We start from the raw sequence: 20,966 nt of genomic DNA, 5'->3' as shown, positions 1-20,966 counted from the left end.
CATATTCTTGGAACTTTATCCATGGGAATGATTGGTGTGTCCCTTCAAATATTTGAGTTGTCTTTTGCCAGGGATTTGGTGGTACTTCTAACCCAGGATCACTTTTACTAACTTCACAGATTGAGGCTTCTTGGGCAAGTCAATAGAGTGAATTTGGTCTGAAAACCCACATTAAGATCAGCTTGGGGTTTGTGAATTCTTAGGAGAGATTTTTTTCCTTTATCTCGTTCCAAGTTTTGAGATATGCATTTTATTTTGCTTTCTCTTGGGCTTGGGTGGGGGTGGGGGGAATGCTAGTTCTAAGTTCTCCTTACACTAAGGGTAGAGCCCTTTGTGGTCTTAGCTTTATACCAGGGGGGAGAAAGATAATGTACAGGACCAATTGGATTTCCCACCTAGAGTGGGCTCCAAGGTTTTTCTCCTTTACCACATGTTATTTTGAGACTATGAAAACTGATGCTGTGGGTATATGATTTAAGAGATTGCCCCAGGGGTTCTGTTTACCTTTGTGGGTTCTCACGTTCACTTAGTGTTTGGCTTCTGAACTTTATTTACCTTTTTTTAAGGGGGGGGGGGAGCATATTGATGTACTCAAAAATGCTGCTTTTAACAAACATTTTATTCAGTAATTTTAGTGGGAGAATCAGGGTTTTATCTGCTGTTCTCCTCATCTACTTAGTTTAGAATTTGTTTAGTTTTATTTACCTTTGCAAGCAATCCTTTTAGAAATAAGACAAGAATAAATACATTATAGCAAAGAATTTACCAAGCAGCTATATCAAGTTTTGTCTGCCAAAGTGAAATATTTAACATTTTCTACTTAAATCTGATGTTATTTATAAGCATACCAAGTGCATTTGTGATGTTAGGCCATGTTAAATTTGAAATCAGAAAGGAATTTAGAGATTATGTCATTAGAGTATCTACTTTATGCATAGTTTTCAGTTGGAGAAGCAGAATGAAGATTAGAAGATGTATAGGGTTGAATTCTGCCTCTGCTACTCACCAGCTGTGTGTCCTTAACAAACATCGAACTTTCCTGAGCCTTAGGTCTCTCTATAGCCAAATGAGAACAATAGTTCTTGATCTTCCCAAGTTATAGAATAGTTGCTAGAGTTGGATGTGTTAATAATATGTGGGCCGGTGCTTGTAACCTGCTATTATTGTTAATTTTGAAGTCTTTAATTTGCTTCTTTTAATCTCATGAGATTTCTGTGAGAGAAGGCCGTTAATGCATTCATAGATTGCTACCTTTGTTCTGCATAACCTCTTGAAACCCACCTCATTTCTTTAGACTTTTAAAATTTCCTCTCTGCATGACATTCTAGCTCAGTTAAGCTTTAGAGCATAGAGCAGACACCAAGAAATTTGAAAGCTGGTTTAGAAAGATTTAGTGAAATGTACACGGAGTATTACCTAGTTATAAATGTCTTTCACATTTTTATCAGATGGAGCTATATTCCAGTGTTTTAGGATATAAAGTAAAACTAGTCTTTGATAGAGAATAGTAAAAGCCCATGCGATATCCAGTCAGTATTGGAAAGATTTTTGAAAAGTCAGTTAGTTGCCTTTTGATAGGGTTAGATTCTTTGTCTACTTGTCAGCAGGGGGAGCCTTTGCCTCACTTTTTGATTCCAGAAGTCTGACAGTGGTGGCTCTTGTAAAGAGCCAGCATATTATGGAAAATGCTTGTTTCCTCACCTAACCTAGGCCTGAATACGTTTTGGAACCAGTTTTTCCTTTCTTCTTCTAATGGGAAAACTTTTTGTGCTTGTTTTCTGAGTTTTTTTTATACTAGTGGTATTTAAGTGCTGGTATGGGGGTTCTTTAAAAGTGGTTCATGCTAGGATAAACTAGTGGTTTGCAAATGCTATGCCCCATTAAAGTTTTAAATGGTCTTAAGGTAATGAAAAAAAATTAGCTAATGAAGTAAATTTTTCATAAAGCTAAAATTTGTTCAGTTAATGGACTATATTGAAGACTAACATTTTCTACTTCCTACTTATTCGTTTTACATTGTCTTTGTAGAAAATGTTGATGATGATAGTCTTTACTTTTTTTTTTTTTTTTTTTAAATATCCTTATTGGGCAGTTTACAAGGTTGACAACCTATGATGTTCCCCAGTAGTTTCTGAAATTTTATAGATCAGTGAAATTCAAGAGCCAACTACTTTAGCAAATAAAGATTGGAACTTCAGAACTGAACCATTTCCAACTTCCTGGTCACCTTTTTTCCTAACTTTTCCCTGAGATGTTTACTTCCCTTTTACACCTAAGGAGTGAGACTTAATGACTAAACTACTGTATCTGATATTCAAGATATAAGTGTAGGTACTAGGGAAAGTTGGTTTGATTATTTTTTTAAGTGTGCTGTATTTGGAATTAAGATCGGCATGCATTCCTACCATGTTCCAGGTCCTGAACTGGATAGTTTGCATATGTTCCGTATCTTTACAGCAACCCAGTGGGGTATAGAGATTGTGATAGGGTTTATTTTGCATGTGAAGAAACAGAGTGAACGAAATTAAACAAAATAGCCAAAGTCACGTATCTAGAATGTGTCAGAGCAGGATTAAAACATTACCAGGTTGCCTTTTTGATTCAAAATCATTGCTCTTTCCACTACATATTAATACTTTATGCTACATTTGATACTTTTCCCATCTTCGCTCAATTTATTCTTTTATAATATACCATCCTGCTCTAAGAACAAGGAATAGCCAGAGAGTATCCTATTCAGTACCCTTTTGGGGGGGTGCTTTTCCTGCTGGTAATAATCCCTTGTTTCCTGTTACCCAGAGAAAGACTTTGTACCCAGGGCTCTAATAATTACTAAAGTTTTAAGGCTTAATCTGTGTATGTTTTTGCAGTTAGAGTTTTATGAAATACTGATGGATTTAAAGATCGTTCTGTTTCTTTGGTATCCTCTTTGGGCTGCCACAATTTATTCTTTATGGTTAAGTGATTTCCCTTCTCATTTATATATTTTCCTTTTGCCATCCTTTCCCACCCCACCTTTATTTCTTGTGTCTTTCTATCAGGCTTTATCTTTCTTAAGAGCAGAGTATTTCCTAGTGTATCTAATGTTGCACATGCAATGAATACTTTGTCTTTTGACATAGTATTAAGCCTTGAAATAATTTAGAATTTCAGCTTCTTAAGTGTCACATGTTAAAACTAATTGTTTTAGGGCCTTTTCCATACCACTTTTACTTTGCTGCTATTCATTCATTCATTGAATGATTATTTATTGATCTCTACTATATACTAGGGACTATTTGGGGTGGGAAGGTGTGGTAAATAAAGCATAATGCCAAATCTCAAGGAGTTTTCATGTGACTATGGTAATATTATCAAATATCTTGACCCACTTGATGATCATTGGCATCCTGATACCTAGTATTACAGTTTGACATGGTTTTCTACTTCCATGTGAGTTCAGTTGACTTGAACAGATATTTTTGGAGCACTGACATATAAGGGACTATACTGAATGCCGTGAGCCAGACCGTGAAAACAAAATCGACTTACCTTCAAGGATTTTATGCTTCATTTATGGGAGTTGAGGAGGGGAGAGAAATATGCCAAATTTAGCTGTATCACCAGGAAAAATATTGTCAGTACTAATAGGCAGTGATGCAGAATGTACTAAGAAAGAAGAGAGGAAGAGTGCTTTATTTATGCCTAAAGGGGATTGGAGAAAGCTTCAAAATGGTTGGGTGCTGGGGATGGAGGATATGTAGAAGGATTTTATGAGGTTAAGATGGGGGAATGATATCTGAGGCGAATTGAACTAGAGTAACAAATGCATAAGGGCATTTAAGGCAAGCTTATGTTACCTGAAGTATTTGGTGGTTGGGACTGGATGAGAAGGAGTAGTCAAAGTTCATTTAGCAGATACACTGAAGAGTTCTTTGGATATCCTGCTTATTAATTTCTACTTATTTCTGGAGACACTGGTGTACCTTTGAAGTTTTTGAGTGGGTTGACAATGTGATTCCATCTGTATATTAAGATGATAACTTTGGTATATTTGTTTTCATGACTTTTATTCAAGATATGGTATTTTAACTGCTTCTTTTAGAAGAATCCAAGGACATTTAACAGACCAAACAATGGTTAAGCGGCACATCAAACTTTGTGATAAGAATTGACAGTTCAGGAAACTTAAAGTCATTGTTGTCATTATCCCAAATTCATTTTGATTTGCCTTTTAAAATTGTATGAGTTTAGATGAAGTTGAACCTCAGCTGAGAATTTCCTGGCTTTAGTTATTTTTTTCACAACCTAATTTAATTGGTTATAGTGAATTCAGTGTAGACTATAGTTTTTTCTTATTCCTTCTTTTGATACAATGATGATTTTAGGATTGAGAGTTAACAATATATAAAAAGCAAATATTTAGCTTTTGGTGTTATTGCTTTATTGGACTGATAATATTGCAAATGAAGAATGTTTGTACAAAATGAAGAGGTATTTAAATTTTTTTTCTTTTTTAAATTGTTTTTTGTGGAGAGTTTTCTGGATTTCTTATCATGGCTGGTTATTACCTTGAGAAGTTTACCTCACTTTGAAACCAGTTATTAAAAAAAATATATCTCCAACATTATACTCACCCTTTAAGAATTTTCCTTTTGGTTGAGAGAGAAGAAAGGAATGCTAATAAATAATGGGCTCTGCTGTATGATATCATCTATCTTGTCTTTCGTATGTCACTCAGGGTCATCCTGCAAAAAACGTCAATAAAAGAGAGGCAGGGTTGGGGGTAGGGGAAGAAAATGGGTATGTGTGTGTTGGGGGAGGGTACAGAGGCAGGGACAGCTCATTCCCAAATAGAGCTTTCTGACACACTCATAATGTACTTCTTTAGAGATTTCTTCAATAGTTATCATGTTAGAGGAATTGCTGTTTTGAGGAAAGTATACTTAAAATAGACAGAAAATCATCTTGAATAGACAGCAGTTCACACAGACCTAGGTTTTGAGAGATTTTCCATAGTTCTTGAAGTCTTAAAAATCCTTTGCTTTGGCAAAAAGGGTGAATTTCTGATTTGGTGTGTGCTTCTTCCCACATTAAATTTTATCCTTTTTGGTCTGAAGGATTTTTTTCCTCTCAATTTTAAGTTTTTCACATAATTTGGTCTGTAAGGAAACTGGTAATCCAGTAATATCAAACACTTACCATTTATTGAATGCTTATTAGGTACCAGCCAGTATGCATTTTTATTGTATTTTATCCTTACAGTAGCATCATTACAATCTTCTCCTCATACGACTGCTGTACAGATGAGGATATTTGATAGAGCTTTCAGGGCTAAAGTAAGGTTGCAGCAAATGTGGACTTAAGTTGTGGCTTTGCCATCAGTTCTGATGAGCATGCCTGCCATCTTCATCAGCAGTATCTCCCTCCACTCAACGCCCTCCCTCAGAGTTTACTGATCTTGTTCCTCTTCAAACAGAGCTTTCTTATAATCCTATAATCTAAGTCTCTGAATGGCATGCTTTCTGCTTTTGCTTCTCTGAACGTTTGGCAAACTCTTTCTCAGCCTGCAAAACCCAAGTGTTATTTCTGTTCTGAAGCTTTTCTTGATTCTTCCAGATACTATTAATCATGCTTCCATAGCCTTTGTATGCCTCTGTTCTTACATTGTTATAACTCCCGTATTCACTGAACTTTCTGAGGGTAGCGACCGTCTCTCCTAGCATATACTAGGTACAGCAAATGTTTGTGGAATTTGTTGAATGAATGTGAATTCTGGAGAATGTTATCAAACCTTTCATGATCATTACGTCTGACAAAGTAATTCACCCAATATTTTGTGGATGGATGCAAGTGATAATATAATGTTTAGGGCCTTCTTTTAAACTCTAACATTGCATTCATATTGAATCTATCACATGTAATGCTAATTTAATGAATGGTTGTAATTTCTTTATAATATGTTATTAACCTTGTTCACAGTTTAGGGGGGAAAATAGTGATAAATAGCTTAGTGGAACACACCTTAGTGGTCTTTGTGAGGCTATTAAAATTCCTATTAAAATGAGAACATTAAAATGTCAAAAGTCAAGTTCATAGGAAGAGTTAGTATGTAGACCCAATTTTTATTTTCCTCAGTCTTAATTAGTCTCCTGAATTATTTATTGGTATAACACTTGAATAATAGTTGAGAATTTGTGTAATTTTTCTGTGTTACATATTTAAAAATATTAGCCATTTAGCTCAACACATGTATCCTATTTGTTGATTTCCTCTGTTTTCTTAGGGCTTTAAATACATTTTATTTATTTATTTATAACTAAGGTTTTAAACTTCGAATCTACTTGAATATTGCATTATTATTAGACACTAATTACTTTTCAAATGCTCAAATAAAAAAGAATATGAGGGAGAGAGTAATAAGAAAGAAGTTAGCTATTCTTTTATTCAATTAATTACCAATTATTAATTTTTAAGCATAGCCAAATAGTAGCATGTATCTCAAAAAATGGTGATAGTTTTATTTCTATAATGATATGAGTGAAAAGGCACAAAAATGATATTTAATGGCAAATTTACTATCCTGCAAGCTCTAGAAATCCATCTACCATTGTTTTTAAGTCAATATCTGTTGAAATTCTACTCTGAACATTTTTGTGTCTGTGCTCATAGCAAACATGTTGTATCATTTTTGAGTTAAGTTTGCAATAAAGATTAATAAGTTAGTGTTTCAGTTTTTCTGTAACAACAACAACAAAACCTTTTCCTGTGCATGAAGTGCATGCATAAAACGAGCGGAAGTTCCACAGACTTTTGGACTCTTCTGTTCTTACGTGTAAGTCTCTTGATGTTTCCTGTCTGCCTTTTTGACTACCTGTACAGCTGTTTTTCATGTGTTTTTCAGACTTGGAGAAAGACCAAGTATTTTTGACAGCTGTATGCTGAACTGCAATGTATGCTTGGCCACAGGTCACGTTTGCATTTCTTCACTTGTATTTTTACTCGATGTGTAAAAGAAATACGAGCACAGAGAGATTCAGAAAACATGTAGCATGCTGAGTAATGGTAGTCTTCTTCTCCACTTACTCTGCTACATAGATTCCACAGAAAGAAAAAGACAGCAGAGAAATGGAGGAAATGGTATTCAGAACTACCCTCCATGGGGCCCTTGTTGCTATAATAATGAATGATGGAAAATGCTCTGCGTCAGGCATGGTGGAAAGAACTGAGCACAGGGACACACACACACACACACACACACACACACACTGCTACAGACCATTTTAGTGAACAGACTGTAATTTAGTAAAGAAAAGTGTTAATCTAGCAGTCAGTTCAACATGTAATTGATTACCAATTTATGCATAATGTTAAAGCTTTGTCTATATGATATTTTAACACCAGGAAATGAGACACACTTTTTAATAAATATTCATTTCATGAGGCTGCCATAATGGAACTTTCCTGCCTCCACCCACCCATCCCCACAGGCACAAAATTTTTTCATTGCCTTTGAAAATGAAAAATACTGATTTCCAAAGTTCTTTCAAAATGATTTTGGTAGGTCCTTTGTCAGTTTGTTCCTAGATCTTGCAAATAGTGTTTCAAATCACAATGCTTATTTTTTCTGTCATCATGGTTATGATTAATGAGATAAACATCCAGATTTTAAATTCTGATGAAATCTCCACCCTTCCTAGTTATTTCAACTTTAAAAGATAATTTTTCCCCTGTATTATTTAGGCATAATTTTTGAGGAAACATCACTTAGCTATTGTCATCTTTTCAATCTGTTGCTTTTACATTTCATGCCCTGGTGGTAAAACTTGATCCATTGCATTGGATCAAGTCTAATTGTCTCTGTATCTTTTTCTAATATGTTCTTTTTCTCTTGCAGAAATTTCCTCTGCTTTTACCTTTGATCTCTTTTCATTCTACTTATCCTTCTCAGTCTAGGTATCCTTCTCAACTGAGAGGTAGGGTACATCCTACCTCTATCATGAAACTTTTCCTAGGAAGTTCACTGTAATGAGGCTCTTTGATTTTCTATAGTGCTTAGTCAGTTTCACATCATTTAGATTTTATATGTTAACTTATGTTATTTTAAAAAAATGGATCCAGTGTGGTAAAATGGAGTCAGATTCTGACTTGAGTACTAGCTGTCATTTTTTAATTCTTTGACATTAGACAAATTATTTAAGCTCTGTGGGTTTCAGTCTTCTCATGTGTAAAATGGGACTATTGTTATTAAAGATTATAGCTATATGCTGGATAAATGTTTAGCACAAAGGCGGGAATATAACAGGTGCTCAGTAAGTGGCAGTAGTAGTTATTTGCTGTTGTTCTATATTTCTTACAGCTCCTAATATAATACTGAGCATGTGGTAAAGACTCTTTAAGTATGGTTCATGGCTAGGTCATTTAAATAGCTCCTGAAATCCCATCGCTTTTATGAAGGCTTCCTGTTGGCTCTGTCCTATTAGAACTACAAAACTTTCATGGCTTCTCTGGACTGTTCTTTCTGTTCTCATTATCAGTAAGGGGAGCCTTTGGTATGTATTCTGAAGTGGCTTCCAATACAGTGATTTGAAGAATTTATTTATTTATTTTTGAGTAATGTTTTGGATTGATCCCTACATTTTTCTAATCGTCAGTGGCTGGGATTGTAATAAATAAAGCATTTTTCATGTACTTAAAATGCAGTATGTGAAATGCATAGAATAAAGTCTCAGCCAATCTGAGCTGCAGATGAATAAAGTATTTTGCCTAGCTTACTTCAGCTCAACAGACATTTATTAATGTATCTCCTATGTGCCAGGCATTTTCTAATTGTTGGATTTACAAAGATGAGTAAGATATACCTTCTTGCCATTGAGTTTAAGCTAAGGTTAATGAGAGGCACAAAAATAGATAATTTCAATCAGTGATTAGTTGTAAGATGAAGGTAAGGATGGGGCTCTGTGGGATCACAGATGGAGGGTAATTGAAGGGAAAGAGAAGATTTCTGGGAAGACATGAGCTTCAGTCTGTGATGTCTCTCAGAGGACAAATGGGTTGATCCACTTGATTCAGGGACAGAGAGCCAACTCAGCTTCAATATTTATGAGAATTTATTGCCTATAAAGTTCATGGATAAGTTTGGCTCCAAGTGAGGCTTGATGCACTGGCTTAAACAGTGTCTTCCATGGCCCTCTCTTAACTGCACCCTTGTAAAAGCCTAATGGCTTCTCTGATTCCAGACCTTATCCTTCTCACATATTACTCCCCAGGGGGAAGAGTAAGTTTTTCTTTAGTTTCAGCTCAGTTTAGGGATTTAGTTTCTTTCATTGGCTGTAAATTATAACCATCCCTTAACTAATCACTGTGACTAGTGGGATACTAATTAGTTTATATAAGTCAGGGCCTACCTACTCTCAAGCTTAGAATGAAGTCAGTCTCATTCAAGCCTCATGGCTAAAGATGGGAGGAGAGGGCAATGGATGACCAGGAGGCATCCAGCAAATGTTCACTATCCCAGGGGAAGAAAAGTGTAAGAATTTTTTTGGAAAGGAAATAATATAAGCAAAAGCAAGGAAGTATGCACCATTACGATGTGTGTGGGAAACAGCAAGTAGTTAAATATTAATACAACATTCAGTATGAGACTTAGAAAATAATTATAAAATAATAACGTGATGCAGTATTTAACACCTGCTGGATCTAGTTTCTGTACATTACTTAATTGAATTCTCACAACAGCTAACTAAGTTAGGTACACCATCTTGCAGATAAGGAAACTTGAGCCCAAATTCACAGCTAATAATTGGTTGAACTGGACTCAAACTCAGATTATCTGGCTCTAGAGGCAGCCCATGTGGACATTACAGTATATTAAGTATCTCCTCTATATTGCTAGAGTTTCAGGAAATAAGACTTCATATATCATGCTAAGGAGCCAAGTGTTCTCTGGGGCTCAAGTTTTCTTCAAGCTCTAGCTCTTTGTCATACCATGCGAAAGCAGTAGTTCTCAAACTTTAGCATGCATCAAGTAGCCTCTAGGGCTTGTTAAAACCTAGACTTGGGCCCTATCATCATAGTTTCTGATTCCATAGGTATAGAGTGGGACCCTAGGATTTGCATTTCTAAGAATTTCCTAGACAATGCTGATGCTGGTGGTCTGGGAGCCACACTTTGAGGACGACTTCTTTAAGGTCTTTGGGAGACTGGAAGATTTGTGGTTCAGAGACATTCAACATATTGAAATGAACTCAAAGTTTATTGTACTTCTGCTTGGAAGTATACATGCCTTGACCTCACATTCTTTAATAATACAAAGAGTATATTTTGGTTACAGTAATATCCTCCCCCATAGGTCAAGGTCATTGCATGTGTTTCATTGATTGGATTTCTTCTGTCTCTGATTCTTAACTTATTAAGATTAGATTTATTGCTCTCCTCCTAAGTCCTGCTCAATGTGCTAATGCTCAGTTCCCTCCTTGATGGTTAATAAAGTGCATTTGTATACTAAAGGAATATATTTGAACACTTTATGTTATTTGTTTACATTTTGATTGTGAAAAAATTTAAATATCAGAACAAGTAACATGAATGTCCATTTTTCCACCATTTAGAGTCAACAGTTGTAAATGTATACACATGTATACACACACTTTTTTTTTTTTTTGATGAACCATTTGAAAGTAAGTTACAGATCTTATGCCACTTCACTCATAACTATTGCAGAACACATTTCCTGATAAGAACATTCTCATATGTAATCACAATACCATAATCACACTTAAGAAAATTAACAATAATTCCTAATGTTGTCTAACATGCAGTCACATTCCAGTTTCCCCAGTTGTCCCAATGTCTTCTATATCTGGTTGTTTTTTGGTATCAGGATCCAATCAAGTGAAATTAAATTTTAAGAGTCAGTGAAGCTGGATGGATCTTTATGCTCAGATAAGTTCTGTGTTATTTAAGATATGTTTCATTGCTTTAATAAAGACCAAACTTAATTAAGGAAGATGTTTATTTCTGTCAGATTTAACCACCTGGAGATAAAGTGGTCCAGGACTGGTAGGCAGCTTTGTTGTTCTCAATATGTGGCTTCTATCTTTGAGGCCAAGATAGCTGTTCCAGCCCTACCATCATGCTGGGAAGAGGGGAAGGGAGTGCATACTCAGTCCTTTTAAGGGTAAGTCTGGGTGTTGCACATATCACCCTGCTCCCATCTCATTGGCGAGAAAGTACTCATATGATGTATCTGTCACAGAGGCCTGGAGATACAGGCTTTATTCTAACTGGATGGCCATGAGTCTAGTGATAATTCAAGTACCAAAAGAAAGAATGGCTCTTAGGGGGAGCAGTTAGCATCTCGGCCACAAGTTTGTTTTTGCAAATGACTAAACTATACTAAACTGTATTAAATCCATTTAATAGCTACTAGTACATTGTAATATGCCATTTCTCTTTTTGAGATATATAGGGCTAGTAATTGCTTCTAAGCTGAGCCCCGACTGTTATTCTTTTTTGAATTATTTGATATATATTTTATAGATGTCCTGTTGCCTTCTTTTTTGTTGGGGCATAGCTGTCACTGCTCACAGCTATCAGTGTTTTCATACCTTTTCTAATTTGCTATTTTCTTTTCTCTGGGCTGGGGAAGCAGGTAATGATAACCGTCATAATGATGCTATGATTTATTGTGTTTTATGTGTGCTACACAGTGTTAGAGACTATTAAATCTTATCTGTAACTTTGGAGCTCTTAGGCAAATATACTCATTTTATAAATGAGGAGGCTGAAGCTCCTAGAATATCAGTAACTAGTTTATGAGAACTGCAACTGTTCGAACCATAATTAGAATAAGAATCGATGCCCTGAGTGAGACCTGGGAATCCTACCTGTAAAAAGTTTGCATAATTTTCATTACAAAGACTTTGCAGCATCTATTTTGACTATTTAGAGGAATATTTATACTTTTTCATTTTTGCTTGGTACAGACAGGAGGATTGCTATATAGTTAAATTCTGGATAGATGAGGTACTCTTTGTCTAAATATATCTCTGTGAATACACTTGTACAACATGCATATACATACAGCATCCATACAAACTCATATCTTGTTTTATGAAAACTTTAATAAGCATAGTAGATAAAGAATAGATTAAAAAATCTTAAAACAATGACTGAAAAACCTACTATGCCTTATAAAAGAATTTGAGCTTTGAGGGAATACTCTTCAAAACAGCATTAACATGAACAATCCCTTTCTCTCTAGCAATCCCAGAGTGGTTCAGATGTGTATTTTGTGAATATATGCTAAGACAATATTCAACCTGAAACATCTCTCAGACTATTTAAAGTTGTTAAATTTATTGAATCAATTAAGATGGGGTAGAGTATGTTGCAGTAATAAGCACCCCAAAGATCTCAGTTTGTTTTCTTTTTAAAAAAACTCCTTTGGCAACATATTTTGATTTTTAAAAATTGCCCTTATATCCATACTCAGATACAATAATAAGACTACCATCCATTTCTATGCAATTTAATTTCTTTTTGAGCAAAGTATTCTTTAAATTTCAAAATTTAGGGATAACTGTATTGGCACTGATATCCAAGGTAAAATGGAGTAGTTACTACAGGACTTACTGTATGTGGTAAGTATGGGTTAGAGATGACAAATTAATTAGAAGATTGACCTTTTGTTTATTGTCTTAATGAGTAGCTTAATTTTTCTTTGACATAGTTCTTCCCTATATAATAGATTATAAGATACACTAATCGCACTAGCAGAACGTGAAAAGTTATAGCCACTAGATCTTTCTCAGATTAGGGATACTATACTGTACCATAGAAATCATCATCATTATCATCATCTCAGTATGTTTTAAGAACTGTGAATTTTGTAGTTAATGTTTACAGACTAATAGTAGAAGACACTTCAAAATCAATCGATAGTTTAGGGCAATCAGTGACTAGTATTTTTCGGTATTAGTCATTTTTCTCTCCCAACAGTGCTCAACACTGTGATTTGTATAAAACTGGTGCTTAATACATGTCTATGGATTTGGTCTGCTGTGTTTGACTGATGTCTAAGTCATTTGAAAGTATGGGGCTGACATACTATGAAGAAGAGAAGGCGTCGTGCAGAACAGTTTGTATTTCTGATTTTGGAAAAAATGATATCTTGCAAAGAGTCATGATTGTTCTCAGGTATTCTCTTGAGCTACAGATTTTAGCTCAAATAAATGAAAATAAATGTATTTAAAACTATAGACATGAATAATGAAAAAACTGGGAAATGTGTAGATAGTGATATACAATAATCTGATAGCTTCATCAGTTTGCGATTTAAAATTTAAACTGCCCAGTTTGTCCCTTGGGGAAAAAATTAACTGACGTATTTGTGGTGAATAGGGATAAAATCATTACATTCATAAAAAGAATAAGTTACCTAATTTCCTCTAATTCTTCTTTAGGTCGCGATTTAATTTGTATCCAGTCTATGGATGGAATGCTGATGGTGTTTGAGCAGGAAAGCTATGCTTTTGGGAGATTTCTCCCTGGTTCTCTTTTACCTGGCCCTCTTGCTTACAGTTCCCGTACAGATTCCTTCATTACTGTTTCATCCTGCCGACAAGTGGAAAGTTACAAGTAAGTTTGGATCTTGAATCTTTGGAATCATGGTTTTTTAAGTGTATGCTGCTGATAATTTCTTATCCACAAAGAGCTTGAATATTGCAAATGAAAAAGAGAGTGGTTTCTCTGATAAAATGTAATTGTGGTGACTTAGAGGATATCATTTACATATCATAAAACATTTGAAAGGCAGTATAGTGCAGAGATTGAGAGGAAGGATTTGGAGAGAGGCACACCTGGGTTGGAGTCCTGATTTTGCTACTCACAGCTGTTTGATGGTCAGTCTCCTTATCCTGAATGTAAAGGAGGTAATAACATCTATTTCGACAAATTTGTTAAAAGAATTAAGTGTATGTCAAGTTACCACCCCATAGAAAATGCTCAATAATTATTGCGATTGTTCCTTGAATTATAAATAATAAAACACAGTCTGAGTGAAAAAAAGCCAGGTACAAATACATATATAGAATGATTTTATAACAAAAAAAGAATGTATATGATATAGGAAGAATACTGGCAAGAAATACAAGTGTTTTTATGAATGTTTTTAAAAGAACGGTTTACAGAAGTGAAGTATGAAAATGACCCTATGAAAACAGCTTATACTTTTTGCTAGAAATTCATATTGATTTTGGTGAATTGTGTTTCAGAGAGACCGTTTTCTCCTCTACCAGCTAAATTTCAATAAAGATTATGGTTTTGAGTTTTTGGAGGCTGTGTTTTTTATTGGAAGGGAGAGTGGGAAAAAAAGTAGAAATCCATTCTGGGAAAAGAAATAGACTTGGAGAATTATAATATTTTCAGTAACTTTATTGTTGTTATCTTACTGATGGCAGCATTTAGAACTTTAAACATCTAAGCAGCACTTCATTATAGCCTTTCAGTATTATTTTTGGCCACCTGATTTTTCCCAAGGCAGGAAGAAAATATAAATTCATCAGGCAACAGATGTAAATTTTTGCCTTCAAGTTTTATTATTGTGTATATTGCAAGTTAATGTAGTTTTCTCTTAATAAGTGGCAATCTACATTCTGAGAATTATTGTTCAGGCATCTAGGATTTAAAACTCTGAAAATAAGCAAATGTTTGTGACTAAGCAGAAGTTAACTGATGGAGGTAGTGTATCATTATGTCATATTCCTCCTACAACTCCTATGGTGCTTGTCCAAAGGAGATGAATGAGTTGTGGCATTGCTACTGATAATAAATAAAATATCATAATTATTATGAGATGCTGAGAAAAATATCTGTATAATTCATTCAGTCCTGCCAAAACTTAAGCAATATTGAGAAGATCTGCTTTGCAGCTTTCCACCCAGTTCTTGCCAAGTAGAGTGATACTAGCAGTGTTACACTGGGGTCATGATACAAAGATGTGAATGTTCCATGACTTACTCTTTGAAATATGGGAATAGGAATTAATTTGGTAATAATTCCAGGAGTGATTGGATGAGAAAACAATGTGTAGGTTTCCTTAACATGAAGGTTTAATCTCACAGAAACTCATACTGTTTTAACTGTGGTAATTCTCCAACATACTGATCTATTAAATTCATCTCCATCTAAGACTAAAAAAATGCACACTTTATTTATTATGTGGATCTTTTAAAATGGTAAAAATGCATGGGATATGTGATTATTGTGAAATGATGACAATCAAGAGGGTTTATAACATTGAGTAGTATGTTGTATTTATATATACTTTCAATTTTAATAGATTAAATGGTAATCACAGGTGTAATTTAGGATGGGAGAAAGCATGAAAACTGTAGGTTTGGTGTTCGGAGGCTTCATTAAATCTATTTATAATCAGTTAAAAATATAATCAGTTAATAGAAAAGGATTTTAAGACATAATTCATTTTCATTTTTGATATTGATGTTTAATTACTTTAAAAACAGATCAATTATGTTCAAGTAGGAACTAGAGAAGTCTATGAGTCTCAAACTTTAGTGTGCATAAGAATCATCTGAGCATCCTTTTATGAAATGCACATTTGCAGATTCTTAATCCCCAACCCCTTAGATTTTGATTTAGTAGGTTTGGGGAAAAGACCCAGAAATCATCACAAATGCATACTCCAGGTGATTCTAATTCAGGACATACTTTGAGTGTTGTTTTTCTTTTGAAGTGAGAGAATTTTTTTTTTTTTTTTTTGGTAGAGGAGGGGCTTAGGGCCATTCCCTTGGCCACGTTTGTACAAACTTTGGATCATCTTTTATTCTCTTTTTCTTTCCTTTGCTTGTCAGAATTATTTAGTCAGTAAATCGTGACCTTTCTACCTTTTTTTTTTTTTTCTCTTATTCAGCCGTTGCTTCCCATTCGCATTGGCATTCAGACCTTTATCTTTTCACTTGGATTTCTGTTTTTTTTTTTAACCTCTAATCTAAACTTTGAAGGGCCTTTCTCATAGCTATTCTTTTAAAACACCTCTTTAAGCCAGAATAATTTTTGTTGTCCATTAAAAAATCTAAATCTTCTCATACGACATTCAGTGCTCTTTATGCTCCAGTCCCATTTTACCTCTGTTAAGTGGACTTTCAGATTTGGAAGGGACTTTTAAAATTAACTGGTTTAAATATCCTCCTTTTTTTTAGCCTCCTAGATATATTATTGCCCAACACACTGATTGTTGCCCAATATCATATTTGCTTTTTGTGTTGTGCTAAAATGTTCCAGAGTGTCTTGCATTATCAGGTTCCTGAGAGCAGAATCTGTTTTAAATACCTGTTCACTAAAGGAATAATTCAGTTCATTGGTTCAGTCATTCATTCAGCAAACATTTTTCAAGAGGCTTCTCTGTGCCACACACTGTGCAAAGCACTGGAGATGCAAAGCCAGATAAGACCTGTCTCTTGTCCTCCAGCAGTATGCCAGCAAGTGGGGAGGTAGCAAGTCAATCAGCTACTTCAGTTCATTGTGATACTGGCTATGGCAGCACTGTGCACAGGAAACTGAGGAGCCTAGAGGTGATACCTTTAAATAAGAGTTGAATGTAAGGAGGCTCCCTGAAGAAGTATACTTGCCAGGAGTTTTATCTTTCTCCCCTGTTTGCTATACACTTTCCCCAGTACCCCTACAGTGGCTCCTAATATTAATACATTGCTAAGTAGACAATAGTCTTTAAATCAGTATTTTAAAATCTGTTTGTTGAATTTAATGGATAGTATTTGAAAAAGAGGATTGTGTTCTTCACTAGCCTTAGGCTCTTGCCAAACTGAAATATTTGGTGTTATTCATATATATTCCGAGCTTCTCTCTTTCTCTCTCCTCTTTTGCTCATGATGTACTCTGTCTGAAATGCTCTTCCTTCCTTTTCTGTGAATGAAAATTAGGTCTGGAAGCCTCCCTGCTCCCCATTCAGATCTTGCCTGACATAGCTGTCAGTAACAACTCCTTCTTCTCAATTCACAGAGTAATTTTTCACTGCGTTCCATAAGCACTATTCATGCTTTCACTGATATGACATATTTACTTGTTTTTCTCCTTGACTAGGCTAAATGTTCCTTGATGGCAGGGATTTTATATCCCCTGAAGTGCCTAGCATTGTACCTTGTTGAAAGTAGATGTTTAACAAGATCTTAATGAAGGAATGAAAAGTTTGAGTAAACCTTCTATTTTGTTACTGGCATCTTTCAATGAAAATGATTCTCCCAGGCATAATCAAGAATGCTTTAGCTATAGTTGGAATGAATGTAGTAATGCTCTGTATCCAGAGCTTCCAATTCTAGTAGAGTTCTGCAGGTTAAATATCAAAGTTCCCAAATCTCCTGGTACACTTTGAGGTGACAACTATTTTTCATTTGAAAATAAATGATTTTGGAGGGTTTACTTTTGTGTTCTGTGACACCTCAATCCATATTTTAGTTACTTGCTGCTGTTTTTATGATGTGATACAGAGGAGCACTAAATTATATGGTTGAGTTTGTCATTGGTGCTCCACAGGACCTGTTAAGCATTTGTGGCTATTGGTTCAAAAAGTACCACTGTTCACCTGGACTTGCTGTATTTGTGATTAGTGCCCTTTCTGTTCTGAAAAACACATATGACACTCTTTCATTAAATCTTTTTACATTGGACCTGATTATTCTTTCAGCAGTTTCAACAAGGGAATTTTATTCTTTAGCTTACTTATATCACGTAACACCTGAGCGATAAGAAAAAAAAAAATCCAAGTGTTTTCTTTATTTCAGAAATTCCAAGTCTGCTTGGAATTGTTTGGTTTTGGAAACAGATTTCCATGTACATTATTGGTCACAGTTAAGAGAATTTAAGGAAGAATCATAAAATAAATGCTATTGTAAGTTTGTCATCATCTAAATTTACTGTCAGTTACGTTTAGTAATAAAATACTCTTCTGAGTTGTCTTCTGGGAAGAGAATTGGTCTGGGTTTAGAAATCAGGAGTCAGTTTTGGCTGTGTCTGTGCCTGCTGTTTTGATGTTAATGAGGCCACTTTAGGGGTTCACTTATGGCTCACATGAAATAATAACTCTTTTTAGTTATATAAGAAGCTTCAAACAGCTCAAAATCTTTGGATATTTGCAACAATCTCATGAATATCCGTATCATCCTCTGGTAAGTTGGTGTCTGCATGAAATGAATGGCCTATGTAATTAATTGCCCGAGGTTAGATCCATTTGCAGGACCAGCTCTGGACTGATGTTCTAGTCACTAGTGCATACTAATTTCTGTTACCATGAACCAGAAAGAGTAAAGCAATCTTATTTGGAGGTTGGACTATGAGGTCTAATTATTTGGTGCTTTTGGAGAGTTAGGGATTTTGAAGGTCAGTCTCAGATGGTATGGAGATATTTGCTGCAGCTGCCTACAGGATTTTTTAGCATGATTTTACAAGGCCGAGATCTTCAGCCTCCTACCATTTTTTGTCTCATTTCCCATGACTCATTCCTCTCCACCATGCATCTCTCCTAAACTCCTGCCATGGCCTTTCATGTCTCTTTTACTGCTGCATGCCTTTGCATGTGCTGTTTGCTTTGCCATAATGCCTTTTACTTCTTTAACAGCATGATGAGTTTTCACTCATTCTTCAAAACCTAGCTTTCTCCTCCTGAACTGATACCAAGAACATATATATTTCCTCCACCCCAGTTACCTGTTCCTGCGATCATATTCCCTTGGTACTTATATGCATACCTTCTATTAGCACAGGGCACTCTGAGTTACACTTGTTTGTATATGAATCGTCACAACTACTTTGGAAGGTCCTGGTGGATATAGGTCATGTAGTAGTTTTTCCCCTTGTTATTGCTTATATGAGATCCCTACTATATGTTTATTGAATGAATGAACTTTATATACATTAAGCTTTCTTATTAACTGTAATTTTCATGAATGCATTGCAAAATCTATCTTAATTCATAGTCATTCTACATTCACTGAAAATTGGAGGCTTTTTACAAATTAAGTATTGCTGATTGAGATAGAAGGCTTTAAGAGTTGGTATATGACATTTGAATACCAGTGTAAATTTCAGTGCTTGTTTAGATATTCTGCATTGCCTTTATTCATTCAGGTCCCTGATGTTTACACTATCAGACATCTTTCTCTTAGACAATATGAAATGTCTGAATATATCTATCTACTAATTTTCCTCTTAGCTATCAAAGAGCAATGTAAGAAGTTTTGATTCAATAAGAGGGAAAGGCTTAATTATTTGTTGAGATGTTTTTGTTAACCTTCTAATACCTTTTCTCTGCCAAGTGTTACCTTTTGGAGAGCCTTCCCTATCTCCCCTATGTAACTAGATATGCACCAACAATAAAAGTAAGAAACTTCAAAAAAAAAAAAAAAAAAAAGAGGGAAAGGAATCTATGAGCCTAAAATTTCTTCATTTTGAGTAGGATTATTACTCTAACAATATACCATAAATTAGTGCGAGTAAGGGAATTTAAACTTTATTGTCTAAATTAATAATTTCTAAATTGAATGATATTTATAAATTGTTTTTAAGAATGATTTGAGCTAAATGTTACTATTTTTTAATTTTTAACTTTTAAAAAATTTATTTTATTGAAATATAATTGATTTACAATGTTGTGTTAAATGTTACTATTGAAATAAAAGCTTTAAAATACTTATAGAAAGTTATAATGTCCATTATTGAGAACTTATTACATACTAGATAAATTACTAGGTGATTTATCTCTATGTATATATAAATCTGTATCTGTCTATGTGTTTGTCAATCTGTCAATCAATAATTGGGCACCTAGTATATACCAGATACTGTACTAGGCACTAAATTATTTTTTAATTCTTTTAACAATGCTTAAGTTCGAGATTATTATTCCCATTTTATAGATAAGACAGAGTGATTAATTTAAAAAATTTTTCTCAACTTGTTAATGGTTTAGCTGGGAATTAAACTCAGGTGTTCTGGGGTCCATAGATAATCTATTAATCATTTCTACTATTTCTACTACTACTTTTTTGGGGGGGTTGCAACAAGTCGTCTGGTTGCTTTGCATTATTTGCATTTTTTTCTATTGTGTGTTTTGGTGCTGGATCTTTCTTGAGTATTGTTATTTGTCACATAAAATTCTAATGGAGATGCTTTGATATTTGGCAGAGCTATTTTTCCAACATTGAATTTTGGGACATATGGTTATAATTTCTTTACTATTGCAGTTTTACATAGTCTTAAGCCACAGTATCATTCAGTATGAATTCATTACTAAATTTTACAATTTTTAAAATCAAGGAAAAAGTTATTCATAAGGTTTGTAGATAATGTGCATTTAAAAATTATAGCTATACTGAGATTATGTGTTTTTAAAGTTTAAAATAAATTACACTTTTTAACTATAAAGTCACTTACAATTATTCCATATCTTTTAAACAGATACCAAGTACTTGCTTTTGCAACGGATGCAGATAAAAGACAAGAGACTGAACAGCAAAAACTTGGTTCTGGAAAAAGACTAGTTGTAAGGCCTTTTAAAAATATATGAAAATTTTAGTAATGTTATATCTAATTAAAGATGTTCGTTTAGAATAAGAATTCCTGGGAATAAAAATTTAAAAAGCATATATTTTAGCCATTTCTCTTTTCTGTGTTAAAGTTATGTCAATGATCAAAGAATTTAGTTGGCTATTATTGAGCAATGGAGATACATGCCTAGTCATGGTCATAATATAGCAGATTATAGAGTTGTACCACTAGAATGATAGATATCCAGATGCAGTCACTTTTAACTGAAGTGATTATAAACTAACAAAATAAAAATAGAAAAATTAAAAATTCCTTTAATAGGCAAAAAAGTTGCTACTAGTAGGCATGTGATGAAATACATAAGTAAAAGATGAAAAAATTTTCACAGCCTACAAAGATAAAGTTAA

The 20,966-nt window shown here is 34.4% G+C and overlaps 1 protein-coding gene across 11 annotated transcripts in view; it reads left to right on the top strand.

The window, feature by feature from the left end:
* Positions 1-20,966, top strand: part of BBS9 (Bardet-Biedl syndrome 9) — a 461,337-nt gene that overhangs the window by 87,386 nt on the left and 352,985 nt on the right. For all 11 annotated transcript variants that reach the window (XM_036863487.1, XM_036863483.1, XM_036863488.1 and 8 more), the window contains exons 9-10: positions 13,446-13,620; positions 20,470-20,554. In XM_036863487.1, the coding sequence (XP_036719382.1) occupies positions 13,446-13,620; positions 20,470-20,554 (260 nt within the window). The remainder of the gene's footprint in view (positions 1-13,445; positions 13,621-20,469; positions 20,555-20,966) is intronic.

Source organism: Balaenoptera musculus, chromosome 9 (assembly GCF_009873245.2).
Source record: "Balaenoptera musculus isolate JJ_BM4_2016_0621 chromosome 9, mBalMus1.pri.v3, whole genome shotgun sequence".
Taxonomy (NCBI): domain Eukaryota; kingdom Metazoa; phylum Chordata; class Mammalia; order Artiodactyla; family Balaenopteridae; genus Balaenoptera; species Balaenoptera musculus.
This window is presented reverse-complemented; position numbering and strand designations above follow the sequence as displayed.